Source organism: Mustela nivalis, assembly GCF_964662115.1.
Source record: "Mustela nivalis genome assembly, chromosome: 3".
NCBI lineage: Eukaryota > Metazoa > Chordata > Mammalia > Carnivora > Mustelidae > Mustela > Mustela nivalis.
The window spans coordinates 105,091,641-105,108,132 of NC_139022.1; the positions used below are offsets into that span (position 1 = coordinate 105,091,641).

Consider the following 16,492-nt stretch of genomic DNA (forward strand, 5'->3'; position numbering starts at 1 on the left):
GGAAGTGTCAGGACTAGAGGATTTGCCAAGTCCTGGATTGGACAGAAACCAAAATTACTTTATAAAAAGGATAGTTTGGGGACAGTGGATAAAATCTGAATATCTGTAGATCATAGATTGATCTTAATTTCCTCATTTTGATAACTGTCCTGTGGTTCTTAAGACATACACTTGATACATTTAGAGGTAAAGAGGCAACTTACTCTCAAATGTTTCAGGAGAGAAAATAATACGTCTAAACATATATATAGAGAGAGAGAAAGAAAATTAAAAAGCAGATGCGGTGAACTGTTAACAATTGATGAATCTTAATGGAAGTCCTTTTACTCTTTTAACTTTTCTGTAAGTTATCTGTGTAATTTTCCTGTAATTTTTAAAGTGCCCAGTCTGAAATCGTTTGAGGGGGAATACAAATCAGTGTCCCTGGTGACTGTGATGCAGTTATGTATGGAGCTAGCAGATGTCTGTTAAGATTCCTTGGGACTACCTTCTCTGAGGCCCTGTTTCTTTTTCCAGAGCTGGGCATTTGATCTCTGTGCATGTGTGCAGAGGACCTCTTAGAGATACTCTTGTGAGCACTATCATTGTGGTGAAGTGTGTGTGTCCCACATTTGCTTACACAACTGGCTTCTGGTTGGGAACTATTTATGAATAGTTTATGAATAGTCCAGTGATGCTCCTACCCTTCCCCTGTCCTGATGGAACCTCTGAAGTGGCCCAGTGTGGTTCCCATCATCCCAGTTGTGGTATGAGCCTCATGTTACAGGCTGGTTGTTTTGGTTCTCCTGGGGGCTTCACTTTGATGTGGAAGAGTTGTATGTGGTATTTATTCTTTACCTGTTCTGTTGTTATTCAAGTTGGTAATTGTCCATCTCTTGATTGACTAATTGATTGCTTACCCCCACTTAATCCCTAGATGGCAGGCTAGTATAGATCCCCAGTGACCTGCCGATTTCAAGATTACACATCCTGCAAATCCTTGTGTTCCACAGATGATCAATGCCACACGCTAGGTCACGGGCAAGGAGAGGCCCATAGAGAAGGAATCTTTCTCTCTGGGCAAGAAGGTGAACAGTTAACCACCACTTCATCAGGCAGGATTGCAGATGATGAAGCCTGACCACGTCCTCCCCTGAGATATGCCCCCTTTCCACACTGTGTAGATTGTTCTCAGGGAGTATTTCACAACAATGGCAGTTTTTTCCCCTCTGTTTTTAAGAGAATGAAAAAAAGAATCATTATCCTACGTAGAAATATGGTGAGGACTCCTGAGAGAGCTCATACCCCGATGCGTGGATAAGCCTTGAGTCTAGGTTGGGACTGGGACTCTGAATGACGCGAGCTCTGCTTTGGAGGGTTTCCCCTTGGTATCTACTCAGCCCCATGTAATGAGTCAACCTGACCCTTATTTTCCAATCCAGAAGTCTCTGGCTTTTCCGTTTTTTTTTCCTGCCATTTCCAGTTACTCAGATTCTCTTTTCCATCCTTGTTGTTCCACTTCACCCCAAACAGGATCTCTATGTGTTTCCTGTTCCCATGCATATGGCCCCTGATGCCAGCAGCACCTGCTTTGTGGCTCTGTGACCCTATAGTTGCAGGGACCCTGCCCTGAAGTGGGCCTGTGCTTGGTTTAATGCTCTGCCTGCCCTTTCCATCTTGAAGTTTCTAGTTTCTAATAGTTTTTGAACACGGGCCCCACGTTTCCATTTTGCACTGGCGCTGAAAATTACATAGCTCATCCCGAGTGGCAGAGAGGGAGAAGGGCAACTCGTGGGCGACACTCTCATGGGGTCTGTGGTGGGGCTTGGCTGTACACCCTGGGATCAGCTGAACCACCCAGACTGCCCCCCAACACTTGCTCAGCTTTGCTTAGCTGAAATATGATCTCTGACCCTTGGCAAATTGCCTACATCAGTCACCCTGACCCAAACTGTTTGGTTTCTGCACATGTAATCATTTCCATTTCTGTGATCTACCCCTCCCCCAGCCCCACCCAAGATTTGCAAAGTAGCAGCTGCTGCCATCCCTTTGCACACAGACAGCTGACTTGCCTGCTGATTGTGAACATCCCAGTAATCCAAGTGCTAATGGTATTTATTCAGTCCAGCCGGCTTAGCCCTGAACAAGGTTTAGTCTCATTTATCTCATCAGAGACAAGCTACGTCCTTAATATCCTTCTGTTGACTTTGAGCACACCAGCTCCACGGATGTCGCTGAGAGGCAAACCAGGCCCCTGCCCTTTTAACGCACTCAAATCCCCAGCTGTCAGGCTCCACACCTTTCCGCCCCGCCCCCTGCATGGGCCACAGCTCCCATCCTGAGCCTGTAGGCTGGGAGGGAGATGAAGCCAGCATATATGTGCCCTGGACATCTGTGTTCCCAGGACAGCTGTGTTCTCGAGGATATGGTCTGGGCTCTTTGTAGCAAACCCACCGTAATTGTAATGTTTCCATCACATTGCATTGGCTGCATTTTGGCACTCGATACCTGTTGTATCTTTAACACAAGGTAGTATTAGTTCTGCCTCACAGGTAAGGAAACAGAAATGAAGGGACTTGCCCAAGGTCATCAACCCTTGTTCACAGGATTCCCACCAAATGTCCTCCAGGCACTGGCCCTTGTACATCCCCTAAACTCACTCAGCTTTCTGGGGCATTTCATCCCCCAAAGCACAGAGTAATGAACATTCAGAGCCCAAGGCTAAGCTGCCAGGGAAGGGAGAGGTTCTGAGAGCATGTTGGTACCTGCCCCTCCACAGTGGATTGCCTGAATGCCCAGCTTACCTGTTCCCGCCTGGCTGGACTGAGTGTCATTTGGAAACTCTACCTTCATTGGAAGAACACACCTCTGCTGTGTTCCTTAGCCCCTTGATTGGGCAGGACTAAAAGACTGTTTCCAGAAGGTATTGTACAGAACCCCTGAAGCATGCATGGTGCCCCTCAACTCGGGAGTAGGGCCCACAGTTACATGGGCACCTTACCTTCATTTAAGTTAGGAGAAAAGGCCCAGGGCTATTGAGACCATACTTGGCCACAGGCCCATGTTTAGCTGATGGTCCTGCTCTCCTCACCCAGGTTCTTTTTTTTTTTTTTAAAGATTATTTATTTATTTATTTGTCAGTGATAGAGGGAGAGAGAGCGAGCGAGCACAGGCAGACAGAATGGCAGGCAGAGGCAGAGGGAGAAGCAGGCTCCCTGCCGAGCAAGGAGCCCGATGTGGGACTCGATCCCAGGACGCTGGGATCATGACCTGAGCCGAAGGCAGCCGCTTAACCAACTGAGCCACCCAGGCGTCCCCTCACCCAGGTTCTTTAGGACTCGGCCGCAGGTGAAAAAGTAGATTTATTGCCTTATGAAAGTGATTTCAGTAAGTGACAAAGTATCAGGCTTTCACTTTTTCCCTTTGGTTTCTTTCTGTGTGACTTCTATTTTGTCCTACCTTAATGAGTTTCTCTCCTTGGGGATGGGGTGGGACCCGGCCACTGTTGTCATGACCCTAGGTGCTCCTGGCTTCTAGCAACCTATCTTATGGAGAAGAGGACTTCTTTTGGTCGTGACTCCATTATAGATCCAGGGCTCTGGTTGCCCAGTCCTGGGTGACCCACAGAGGCCATGGTGGTGGCAGGCTATCATGGACCAGCACCCAATCCACAAGCCCTTCCCCGTGGTTTCGGGAGTTGCCATAAGGACCCCATCAGGACCCTAAGGACTGGGAGAGGGAGCAGTGTCTCAGAGGAAGGGAGGCAGGGGTATCACTACTGGGAGGCGGGACAGAGGGCTGCTGGGCAGATACAGGTGCACACTGCATAGCCACAGCCAACCTGACCTGGGAGTGGTAAGTTGTGTCTGGTTCAGAGTGTTCTACCATCTCATCTCTTGTCCCCAGGGCAACTGGGCCCTCTCTGGTGTCTGCTTGTCACCAACTTTTCATTTTACTTAGGGTTTGGTATTTGCTGTGGAAGGAGGAGCAGGAGCAGATTCTGCTTGCTGGATGAGGTCTGGGTCCTGCATCACCCTTCCTAGGTCCCAGCCAGCAGACTTCAGTGCTGTCGGTAGCTTGGCCTCCTGACCTGCACCTTCTTGTCAGCTGCACCTCTTGGCCCCATTTCCATGACTTTCCAGGGTAGCTATTCATTCAGTGGTCTCACCTCTCCACACACAATCATGCTGTTCCCTGAGCACCTGCCCTTCCTCCTGTCTACAAGCTGTCTTCTTCAGCCTCCTTGCAGTGTCTCTTCTCCAGTGCAGGCCTCCTGGATCTTCCAGCCCAGACTTTCCTGTTTTTCCTCCGGACCCTCTGCCCGCCCCCAGCCTTAGGTTCAGAGCAACTTGGTCTGGCCTCATGTTAATATCATTCATTCCCTCTGTAACTTCTAAGTAAAATCTGGTGGATGGTCTCTGTCCTATGTGTGGATCCTGGCTTGTTCAGTGGCAGAGGGCTGGCTGAGCTTCCCCAAAGACCTGTCCTGTACATCATTCCTAAGACAGACTGCTGTCTGACCCTCTGTCACTTACATCAGGGCTCCCATGGAAAAGAAGCACCCGGGAAGCCATGGGGATTTGCCTAGATGGTACGTGCCCTCCCCTTAAGGCCCTGGTACTTTGTTTCTTGTTGGTGCTTTGGTTCCCTTAGGGGTTTGAGCCTTCTCTCCCCTCCTAACAAGCAAGACATGGGTGAGCACGTTTCCCCTCCCTCCTAACACTGCCTTGCATTGTGACAGGGCTACTCCTCTGGGTGGTGTCCAGGTGGGTCCCGGTACCCAGCATGCTCAAGTGGCTTTCCTAAGGCACCTGGCAGGTGAGTCTCTCATCTCTAGGTCTTGTTCTCAGCTCCATGTGCTGTCTTTGGAGGACCTTGCCCCTGCCACCGTGTGGGCCCGTGAGCGATGGTGCTTCCTATGAGGCTGATGTGATGTTGGGTCTCACAGCCCCCCTTCCTTGGGAGGCAGCTTTTGACGTCTGTGTGAATTTCTCAACATGGTCGTCTTTTCCTAGAAAAGACCCTGCCTGTTGCGGGTGAGCATTCCTCAGGCACATGATGGCAGAGGCAATTCTAATTAGCTCACGCTTTGATGAAGCAGCTGCCTTTCTCAAGTTAGGGGGAACAGTGGGCAGGGGAGAGGCTCAGCTCCACAGCCCTCCTGCATTGGTGCCCACCTGCTTGTCTGGAGAGGAGCTGTCAGCTTCCCTTCCCCAGAGACCCTGGCCCATCTCCAGGCTGCGCCTGAGACACACTGGTGGGGTTGCCATGGGACAGGCTGGCACCCACCCTGCACATCCTTTCTGGCTGAGACGATGCAGAGGGACCCACGCACCTCCCATTTAGAGCAGGGAAACTGGCTCAGTGTGCTGAGTCTTCTTTGAAACTTGAAGCTGGTGCCTGGTAGGATCGGGCCCCATCACCATGCCACTGGGCCAGCTTTCATGGGGCGCCTGCCATGTGGCAGGCTCTCTCTTTCAAGCAGTAGTGTGCACTCTCGTCACCTGCCTCCCATTTCCTCTGGGTCTCAGACCCTGCCTCACTCTGCAGGATCACGAGGGACCCTTGCCAAAGTTGGGGGTTAAGAGGAACAGGTGCTCTTTCAGTCTCCAGGGAGCTGGTGGCCTGGCTTAGGTGAAGGAGCCAGAGCCAAGAAGAGACTCAGTGCCCTTTGTGGGCTGTCTATGCAAGTGTGGCAGCCACTCTGTGACCTCTGGTCTGGCCTCTCCTCTTCCTTCTGGCCTCAGGGTTTTAGGAGCCTGCCACATTTCTTCTCTGAGGCCTCCTAAGTGTCTGGCAAGGGAGCCTTGACCTCCCTCGAAGGCCTAACCACCCAGGTCCCTGTACTTGACACTTTTCCCTAACTGATCACTAATTTGATATTGGAAAGCAAGAGGTTCCCAGTCTTATCTCCTCCCGGGCACCCTGCCCTGTGGAGGCCTCACTGGCAGGGCCCCTATGCTTTCTTCCAGGAGAGTTATGCCTGAATGTTTGAACCTCCTTGCTCTTTTGCCAGCCCAGAATGGGGAGAGGAGCTGGAGAGGCAGCTCTGGGTTTTGAGTGTTACAGTGTTGCTGTGTGTGGGTTGGTTTAGTCCTGGTTGTGCACACATGTTGATTCATTCTGGCCCTCTTTTCCTGGGCCCCATAACAGAGGCTATATGCTGAGTACTGATAACATGGGGGCAATCCCAGCAGCTACTCTCACAGTGGGGAGGCATCTGGGTTGGTCTTGTTTTAGGCTCTGCTCAGGTTCAGAGGCTCCCTGGCTCTCATTCGTTCTTGCGGTCTTTTTCCCCCACAAACATTGACTATATGTTGTCTATGTACTCCAGCCAGAAGAGAAAAGAGGAGTGGGTCCCAGCACATGGCCAAGAGGAGCTCATAATCAGAGAACAGACCTGTCAGTAATTGCCCCCAGTGTACGATTGCATGGGGTGATGGAGGGAGGAAGACCCAATGTAGGCCTGGGGACTGTGAAGGAGGGCTTTCGTGGAAGGGACACTGAGTAGCACCTTTAGCATCAGGAGATCTTAAAGGGGTGTAGGTAATTTCCCTTCCCAGATCACTCCAGCCCAATGTTTGCTGGGTAGTAGGATGTTGTGGGAGCCGTTGGTCTGTGATTTTGGCCGTAGGCTTTGGTACCCAGGTCGATGTATAGTCATTCACCTATTCAGCCAGCTAAGTTCTAGCTTGTCCCAAGGGGGAATGCTCCTTTGGGCACCTTAGTTTTCCCCAAGGGATGGCTGGTACATTATCACCCCCAAACCACCAAGATCCCTGGGCTGTGCACAGTGATGTGTCCCCAGCTTGGTGAGGAGGTATAGTGTCATGCTGCCCTGTACTTTCCCTCCAGCAACCCAAAGGTTCAAGTAGAGGCCATTGAGGGGGGAGCCCTACAGAAGCTGCTGGTCATCCTGGCTACGGAACAGCCTCTCCCTGCAAAGAAGAAGGTATGTATCTGCTCCCTCCCTGCTGCCCAGCCCCTAGCACATCTGCAGAGCCTGAGAGACAAGGGTCTCTTTTTTGGCTGCGCGTGTCACCCTTGGGGACCTGAGGGCTCACCCATCCACTGGTTGGCATAGGGGGAGAGGTCCCACTCACCTCAAGCAGCATGACAGCTTGCTGAGGCATCTGGAGGCCTCAGTTCAGCTCCCATCATAGTCTGGGATACCACCCTCTGGCTTCTTGTGTTGTGGTCTCTCTGCCTAGGGGGCGATGTTAAAGGTGTCTCGCCCCTCTTCTAGCTTTCACCAAACTGTGTTCTGGGGTATAGCTGGACCTGAGAGGGACGAAAAGAATGGAGGCTGGGCTGGGGTCGTCAGGGCACTTCTGGCTGCGTTTACTGGGCCCTGGAACAGGCTGAGCAGCATGTGGCCCATCACCCTCTGCAGGTCCTGTTTGCGCTGTGCTCCCTACTGCGACACTTCCCCTATGCCCAGCAGCAGTTTCTGAAACTGGGGGGCCTGCAGGTGCTGCGGAGCCTGGTTCAGGCAAAGGGTACAGAGATGCTGGCTGTGCGTGTGGTCACTCTGCTTTATGACCTGGTCACTGAAAAGGTGAGTGCCCAGACCTGGGGTGCCTCCGGGTCACTTTGCTTTGTTTTGCTTCTAGCCTTTTGGCCCTGGCCTTTTCCATGCTACCTTCCATCCTCCTAACAGTGCTTCCAAGAAAACGTGCCAGACTGTGCTGGGTAGACCTGGAGGCTGTGGAGGCCCCTCCTTGGGATCCTGAACCCAGAATTTCTGAGGGAGGGTGTCCCATGGGATGTGACAGCTAAACTGAAACCTGAGGGCTGGTGAGGAGGGGGGAAGGGGCTGGGGTGCCAGGGATGGGGGTGTGCCAGAAATGGCCAGGATCGGCCCTTCATGGAATGACAGGTCATTTGGCTAAAGCCTAGGGTGGTGCAATAGGGAGCAAGGAGGATGGAGCAGCTGTGTCGGGGAGCCCTCGAAGCAGCCAGAATGACAATTAGCCAGAGCCTGGAAAGAGGCTGAATCTTTAGATTCTAGAAATGGGATCTTTGGATTTTTAAGTTTAGATTTTTAGATTTTGATCTTTAGATTCTAGAAACATGCAGATTCCTCCTCTGGGAGCTTTGACCCTGGGCAAGGGCTTGGCCACCCTCGAGGGGCTCAGGGACCCTGTTGTTGCCACCTGGCAGGAGACTTGGTGTCCAACCCACTTTGGTCTTTGTGAGCCTGAAAAGTGTCTTAATTAAGAACAGAGTGCAGCCAGCCGGGCCTGGATTCTGAATGCAGCGGCTGCAGAGTGCAATAGCAGAGCTCTCAGCTCGCTTTCTGGCCACGCTTTCCCTAGAACAGCCAACTGAAGCAGGCTGGGCAGCCCCAGAGCCACCGCTGAGTCTCGGAGGAGGAGAGGCCCAGGCCTGCCTCCCTGCTCCTGCCTCACATTGAGGGTGGGAGTTTCTGGAAGTTGCTGTTGTGAGTGCGTGAACTCTCTGGTGCTCCCTGTGTCTCCAGGCCTGGCTTGTCCTTCATTCTCTCCTGCTCTCCCCCTCTCTCCCTCTTTTTCTCCCCTCTCTCTCTTTCCCCTCTTTCTCGTTCTTTCTCTCTCTCCAAGCTGCAGAAACCCAGAACAGCAGGCAGCCATGTGGTGCTCACATCCAATTAATAAGGCCTGGGCACAGTTGACTTCCTGGCAACAGGCCAGCAAGCCTGGAGAAAGACCTGTGTGTTGGCTTGGCGTTTCCCGGGAGAAACTGACCTCTTCCCTCTGCTGAATTCGGTGTCTCTTTGCCACCCCTAGTCCTGGCATGGCAGGTACCATGGCATTGGCATGTCCCCAGAGAGCTGCCCAAGTCAGCCGGCGCCCAGGGCTCACCTTGAGGCTTGGGGTGCTGAGAACACTGGTGTTTCTCTGTGGAAAGTACTGGGATAGCTGTCCCTCTGCAGGCGGGGAGGACAGTGGAGGAGTTTCTGCCGCCGGTGAGCGTAGGACACGTGTCAGCCGAACTGTTTGAGGCAGCTGGGGCTTCTCTTTTCTTGTAGTTCCCCGGAAAGAATGAAAACCAATTAACCCTGGGGCTGGGTCTGGAGCTGCGTGAGATGGCAGCGTGTCAGGTTGCCGTTGGAGGTGCCCCACGGCTTGAGGGTGTTGTAGGAAGGGGGCAGCTGCTTGGCAGAATTCCCGTGGGGAGTGCGCCCACCTCTCACGGTCCCTGTCCTCCTGGTGCTTTGGGGCAGACTTTATTGACAGTAGCACCTGGAGCATGTGGGCTGCAGAGGCCTGCTGTTGGGGGACTCTGACCTGTTTGGGCAAGTCAGGGGAGGCAGTGAGATCTGAGGGGTGAGTTAGTCGGGGAGTTGGAGTTAGGTGGGAGTGCACCTCCTAGCTACACCTTAAGGGCTCTGGGGGACAGTTTGTGTGACAGGTGCATGAGTTAGGGCGTATGTGGGGATGAGGCCCTGCATAGGTTGGGGTGGACCCTGCAGGGCCTTTAAGTCCTTGGGAAGGGATTTAGTTATGAACATCAGAAATGCTCAGTTGTACAGGGTGTAGGGCTGGACAAGTCTACTGTCAGCTGACTGGAGGTGGTCGTGAGTGGGAGGCAGGGGGCTGACAGGTGCTGTGAGCGGCAGTGGACGTGGGGCAGAGACCAAGGGCGGTGGGGCCTTGAATGTTCCAGGTGCAGCTGGGGTATGTGGGGTAGCTTAGGAAAGGACTGTCAGAGCCCTCTCATCCTTTTCTGGGCCAGGATGCTGATCCCTGCCCCTCCCTGCTTCCTCCACCAGCCCCAATGGACCTCAAGGCCATCCGGTGGTGCTCTGTGGTCCCTGCTCTTTGCCTGGGCTTTCCTCTTGTCTTCCCTGTCCTTGGCATACCTTGTTCTCCCCTGGAATAAGGGCAGAGCTTCCTCTTCCGTCTTGTAGGTACACTTAGTACAGCCAGTAGCGCATGTCTCCACCCTCTCCCTGCTCATCCTCCAACTCTGCCTTCCCCCAACATTCGAGAGAAGCTGGTCACTCACATTTCAGGTGTGTCCTACCCCTGTAGCCTGGCAGGCATGGCTCCCACTGTATTGTGCTGGCGGGGCTGGGTTTCTGTACTTTAGAGCCACTGGCCAAGCTTGTGACTTTCTGCCCAAACTTGTCTCAACTCCCCAGGCCCTTGGCATAAAGGCCACACACAGCCGGGACTCAGCCAGACCCTCACGCCAGAGGGTCAGAACAGCCTGGGCCAGAACAGCCTCACATTCTACACACAGGAAGGGGGCCTCAGCCTACTGTTGTGACCGCCCGTGTGTGGACCCTCCACCCTTGTCCACTTGGACAACTCCCACATAGCCCTCCAAACTCAGGGAAGTGCCATCCTGTTCTCTTGGCTGTGCCCTCTGTCCTCTGAGGGAGTGAATCGTGCGGAGGTGAGGCTGCCACTGCCATGGACGGAGGTGTAGATGGTGTGACTCAACTTGAGAGCTGAGCACCCATTGCTAGGTGTGCTGTGTGCTGGGCACTGGCCGTGTGTGGTCCTGAAGGGGGCACATCATCACATAAGAGATGATGCCGGGCCCGTCCAAGGCTGTTTGGCTGTCAGTGGCGGAGCAAGAATTCAAACCCAGACTGCTGGCATCCACCGGGCACTGCTGAATTGCAGTCATTGTGCTCCTCAGGGATTACTCCGTTAATTTCTCTTCTCCTGCTAGACCCTGAGCTCCTCAAGGGCAGGGACCATGTCTCCGTCTAGGTTTCTCAGGCATACTGCACAGTTGTTTTTGATGAATGGATGGAGGGACAGACAGATGGACCTATGGGTGGATGGGTGGGGGAGCCTGATTGAAGCTGTGAATCCAGCTGGCCCTCTCCCATGTTGGGCCTTTGAGGCCCAGAAGGAAGAGCGGGTGGACGGATGATGAGCCACATGCCTTCCCATGACTGCTCTCTGTGTGTTCTCTCCCCCAACCCTGTCCCGGGTGCCTGGCCATGCGGACAGCAGAAGTTTGCTGAGGAGGAGGCCGAGCTGACCCAGGAGACGTCCCCAGAGAAGCTGCAGCAGTACCGCCAGGTGCCCCTCCTGCCAGGCCTGCGGGAGCAAGGCTGGTGCGAGATCATCGCACACCTCCTGGCCCTCCCTGAGCATGATGCCCGAGAAAAGGTGCTGCAGACGCTGGGCGCCCTCCTGGCCACCTGCCGGGACCGCTACCGCCAGGACCCCCAGCTCAACAGGACGCTGGTCAGCCTGCAGGCTGAGTACCAGGCTCTGGCCGCCCTGGAGCTCCAGGACGGCGAGGATGAGAGCTACTTCCGGGAACTGCTGGGCTCCATCAACAGCTTGCTGAAGGAACTGAGATGAGGCAGCTCCCTGCCACTGGGACTGGACTGGGACATTAGTGAGGCTGACGGACACCAGCTTGGGTGGGCTCCTCAGGGGACAGTAGCCAGGGGGGAGGACTTCCCTACTGGGGCCAGGGCATCATCTGGGCAGTGCCGGCTTGACCATTAAATGGAGGCATGAGGGCCATTGTCTGTTGTGTGTCTCTGCAGACCGGACACAGTCCTGTGGTTGAGGGACTGTGTCTAGGAGCCCCCAGGTCACTGGGTAGATAGGCACCCCAGAGGCCCCTGATGACACAGTGGATGGTCGGCCTGGGGCATCCAGTAATAGGCCCTATGGGAAGGGTCTGGGCTCAGGAGTTGGAAAGACCTGGCTGGGACCTTGCTCTTCCCCACCCAGGAGCTCTGTGACCTTGGCAAGTCATTTACCTTTTTGTGGGCCTATTTTCTCAACTGTCAGAGGGGATGCCATTAAGTGTGAGCAAACCTGCAAAAAGCACTGCAGCAGGGCACCTGTGCTTGTTCCTTCCCCCACCTTGCTCTGATGGCAGGTTGGTGCTGGGGTGGGGGGCTCATCTCACTGCCCCTTGTGCATGGAAATAGCTTTGAGGCCCATGGCAGTGGTACTCTGTCAGCCCTGGCAGCTTATGGGTTGGGCTGGAGCGATCGGCACTGGGACCAGGGTGCTGGAAGGATTGGGGGTGACTTGCGGCACTCTGGAGGGCTTGGGTGTGGGCCTCGCTCTTGGAGAGGAGTGAGCTCCCTAAAACTGGAAGTAGGAGCCCAGGCCTGCCTGGCCCACCTGACAGGGCAGAGGTGCGTCTCTGTGCCCTCGCCCCTCCCCCGTATCAGCCGAGGTACACTGCGGAGGAGGCCTCGGAGGCGGGGGCAGCCGAGCCTGGCAAGTCCCGGCCCCCACCCCACAGAGGCTGAGTGCCAGGCTGGGAGCCTGCTGCAGGTTGCCACGGCAACTCCGGCCCTGGGCTTTCCTGATTTGGATTCTGGTGCGTTTGTTTTTCAGCCTTTCCCAGTGCATCACAGCCTCACTCCTGCTGCTTAGGCAGCCCCTCCTGGCCTCTGTGTAGAAATCTCCCCCATCCTGGCCTGACATGTAGAAATCTCGGTTTCACAGAGCTTGTGGGGAAACCAAGGCCCAGACAAACATAAGGTAATGGGTAGCTTCCTATCTTGCAGTCCTTTTGTTTGGCCTCCCACCTTCTTCTGCCCACCTCGTGCCCCAACACACAGGAAGCTCACAAGAGAGTGGTCACCTGCACACAACCCTCCCAGGAGGGCAGGAGAGAAGCAGCAGTCTGTTTTGCCGGTTGGAAGGCTCATGGTTCAGGCGTCATGGGGATCAGACCCAAAATCTATCGCGTATTGGATATTTTCTGCCTTGTTGCCTTTAAAACCTTTAAATGGCCTTCTAATTGTGTTTTACAGATGAGGAAATCATGGCTCAGAGAGGCTGCATGGTCGTGTGAGGTCACACAGCTTTTGACTGGCAGAGCTAGGATTTGGTTCCAGCATGTTGCAGAAGGCTTGCATATGTGGCTCAGAAGGTGATAGTGTTGAATTTGATAGGCAGGCAGGGGCAGGAAGACCACGATGGATGGCAGAACAGCTGTTCTGTGGTCAAGCAGGGCTGGGTTCAGAAAGGAGGTCCTGGGCCTGGCTAGGACCAAGGTCAAAAATCCCTTTAAAGATGGTGTCAGCAGACTGAGTGAATTTGAGAGAGGAGGGCGGTAGGAGGACACTGTCCTGCACATGCTGGGAATGAGGAGGGCTCAGGGCTGGAGAGAAGTTCAATATGGGCCTCAGCCTGGCAGAGCTGAGAGCTGAGGTTGTGGGAGCAACTGTGCCTTTGAGTGAGGGCTGGCGAGACCCTGCTGAGTTGTGGACTGGGGCCTTTTGTTGGCCTGGGACAGTAGCAGCTGGGGATGGGGTCCTTGAGACCTCTTTGACCACCAGGATCTGATCTGGGTTGTGGGAAGGGGTCCCCATGGAAGGACTAACATGAGTGGAGGCTTAGTTGAGGACCCCAGTATCCCTCCACCCTCAGGCATGCTGCAAAATATAGCATTTAACTATAAAGCAGGGTGGTGTCTGAGGGGGCCCTGCTGGTTGAGCGTCTGCCTTCGGCTCAGGTCCTGATCCCGGGGTTGTGGGATCGAGCGCCATGTTGGGCTCCCTGCTCAGCTGGGAGCCTGCTTCTCTCTCTCCCTCTCTCCTTGACCCTCCCCCTGCTCGTGCTCTCTCGCTCTCTCTAATAAATCATTAAAAAAAAAAAAAAGAACCTAAAAGGAGACTTTGGACCATGAGCTCTTTGTGAGGAGTAGAGGCAGGGGTGTGTCAGTGGGACTGAAGGAGCATCTGGGGGCAGCGGTGCTGAGCACATAGGCTGGGTGGTGACTGCTGCTACCTTGTTCTCCACTCCACATCCACAAAGACAAGACCTAGTGAAGGGTGAAGTTCAGTCTGTACTCTTACTGGCCTCTGACTTTCTGGATCTTGAAGCAGAACCTCCTGGATGGAGGCAGCAGTGTGACCCAGGGCTTGGGCTCAGGCCCAGGCTTCTTGGCTGTGGCTTCTGATTCCATCATCCAGTTTATCGCTGACTGTCTGCAAGCAAAAAGGGGACTTTCTCTGTCCTCCTTTGGATGCCATCCTGGAACCTGTGGCCAAGAAGTAGGACCTGGGCTCAGAGTTAGGCAGAAAGTGGTAATGGGGGCTGTAGCCACCAGAACTCAGGGTGATGTGACTTTTGCCAAGGCCTAGACCCTACTCTTATCTTCTCCCACCCCTGAAATGTACTGGAGCCTTATGACAGGAACAGGACAGAGAGCTCTGACTGGATGACACCCTCTAGGCCCTGGATGGTTATTGCTTCCCTGCTCCTCAGCAGGGCTGAATGAGGCCCTCTCTGGGAGGATGACAGGGATGGGGAGTGGGGTGGTCATCTACTGTCCCCACCCCAGCCCTCAGCAGACTTGGTTTTCATTAATTCACTTGTTCATTTATTCTTTCATTCAGACTGTGTTTGTTGTGCACTTACTCAGGTAGGTTCCAGGGTCCTGAGGTTGGTCAGTCACAAGCCCTGCTGTCAGGGAGCTCACAGTCTGGTGGGGGAGGCAGCAGTGGTATCACATGTACTCTGAGTGGGAGGCCTCTGTCAGTTGGAGCTGAGGGAGGGTCAGAGGAGGCCAGTGATAGCCAAGCTGAGACCTGAAGGACATGTGGAGAATAAGCCAGCTGAGGCAGCGAAAGTGTTCCGAGCCCAAGAAGATAGAGGAAGACCTGTGTTGAGGGAGAGTGGTCTGTTGGAGGACCCACGTGTTTAGTAGAGCTGGAAGAAGTGGTGGGGTGAGGGGCCAAGTGGCCACATGGAGCCATAGGGGTCGAGGGGACCACTTTGTCCAGCACCTCATCAGCCTTGCTAAGGAGTGTGCCCTCATCCTGATAGAGGGGGAAGTGAGGGCTGACTTGCAGGCACTCTCCTGGCTGCTGCTAAGTCGTTTGCTTATTCTTTCATCTTGATTTAGTACAGTTGCTTCTACCAGGTCCTATTCTAGGGCAGGAGGTGGTCAGAAGAACAGTGGCGGGAGGGGCAGACCAGGACAAGTAGGTGAATGCTGAGAAAAATAGCATTCCATAGCATTCAAGCAGCAAATGCCAAGGAAAATGCAGTACAAGGGGAGAGAGTGTTAGGGGCTCCCTTTTTGGACCCAGTGGTCAGGGAAGGCTTCTTTGAGGAGATGCATTGTGAACAGAAGGAGGCAAAACCGTGAACCCTGTGGGTGTCTGGGTGGTGCTTTGTAGGCTGGAGAGATGGCAAAGGCAGGTGTCTGAAGAGCGAGAGTCTCAGCACGGTGAGAGGAGTGAGCCCGGGACTTGAGGTCTCTCTTGGCAGTGGTGCTGCTAGAGAGCTACGGGCTGAGGAGAGACCTAATGAGACTGACACTTCAGCAGGAGCGCCCTTAGTGCATGGTGAGAACAGACAGCACGGGCGGGAACAGTGGCAGGGTCCGTGCACAGCCGGGTGGGAGTTGATGTGGTTTAAACCCAGGTGATTAGGGCAAAGGCTGTACAAAGTGCTCAGACCCAGATGTGTTCTAAAGGCAGAGCTGAGAGGACGCGCTCAGTGATGGCCTGTGGCTGAGAGGAGAGGGGTCAGGGCTGGATGCACCCTCGCTCTGGGGCTGGCTGGCACAGAGGGGCCTGTGGAGGTGCCATCTACGGAAGTGGGAAGGCAGAAAAGCAGGGGAGTACTGGGGCCTGGTCACGGACGCTGTTTTGGCCGCATCCGTACTGAGTTGGCCATTCGAGCCAGGGATGCTGACTGGCAGCCAGGGCCTGTCTGTGGCCTAGGAGAGAGACGGCCTGTGGAGAGCACGTGCCAGGCAGGGGTCCGAGGCACTGCAAGCTGCTGGTTCCACAGCTGCTGTGACAAATCGAATTCCACAAATTTATAATTCAATGACATATTAAAAAAATAAAAGTAATTTTTTAAAAACCCAGCAAAAGAAGAGCAATAGAAGAGCTTCTTGTAAACCCACAGAAAGTAGAAGAAAAGGAAGTAATAAAGATAAGGGCAGAAACCAGTGAAACTATAGACAGCAACGTTAGAGAAAATCAAAGGTAGTTCTTTGAAATAAGAAGACACAAATTACCCATCTCAGGAATTAAGAAGAGATTATCACTGACAGCTTGGAAGAAATGATGGACCAGTTCCTTGGAAATACTGTCTTTCATTCTATTAGTTTACTCCTGCTGCTGTAACAAATGGCCACGAATTTCACACCTTAAAACAACTCAGATTTGCTCTACTATAGTTCTGTAGGTCAGGAGTCAGACACTGTTCCCATGGGGCAAAACCAGAGTCATCCGCAGGGCTGCATTCCTTCCTGTAGGTGCTGGATAGGATCTGTTTCCTTGCCTTTTCCAGCAACTAGAGACTGCCTGATTTCCTTGGGTTGTGGCCCTGTCCTCCATCTTCAAAAACCAGCAAAGGCCATTCAGCTTCTCATGTGACACTACTCTGATCTTCTCGCCTGCCTCCCTTTTCCACTTTAAGGCCCCTATGATTATCTGAGGCCCCTCCAGAGAATGAAGGATCATCTCCCTATTTTAAAATCAGCCAATGAGTAACCTTAATTCCCCTTTGCCATGTAATTATTCATAGGTTCCAGAAAGTAGGATGGAGAAATCTTGGGGGAGCCA

At 53.6% G+C, this 16,492-nt stretch overlaps 1 protein-coding gene across 16 annotated transcripts in view; it reads left to right on the forward strand.

Annotated features, from left to right (window-relative positions):
- The window catches only part of SIL1 (SIL1 nucleotide exchange factor), a 208,456-nt gene extending 196,997 nt beyond the window's left edge, over window positions 1-11,459 (forward strand). For 10 of the 16 annotated variants that reach the window (XM_082725574.1, XM_082725562.1, XM_082725570.1 and 7 more), the window contains 3 exons: window positions 6,835-6,931; window positions 7,373-7,537; window positions 10,932-11,459. In XM_082725574.1, the coding sequence (XP_082581700.1) occupies window positions 6,835-6,931; window positions 7,373-7,537; window positions 10,932-11,291 (622 nt within the window). In that variant the 3' untranslated portion in view covers window positions 11,292-11,459. The remainder of the gene's footprint in view (window positions 1-6,834; window positions 6,932-7,372; window positions 7,538-10,931) is intronic. The other 6 variants (XM_082725565.1, XM_082725571.1, XM_082725567.1 and 3 more) reach the window with 1 other exon arrangement.
- Window positions 11,460-16,492: the final 5,033 nt, after the last annotated feature.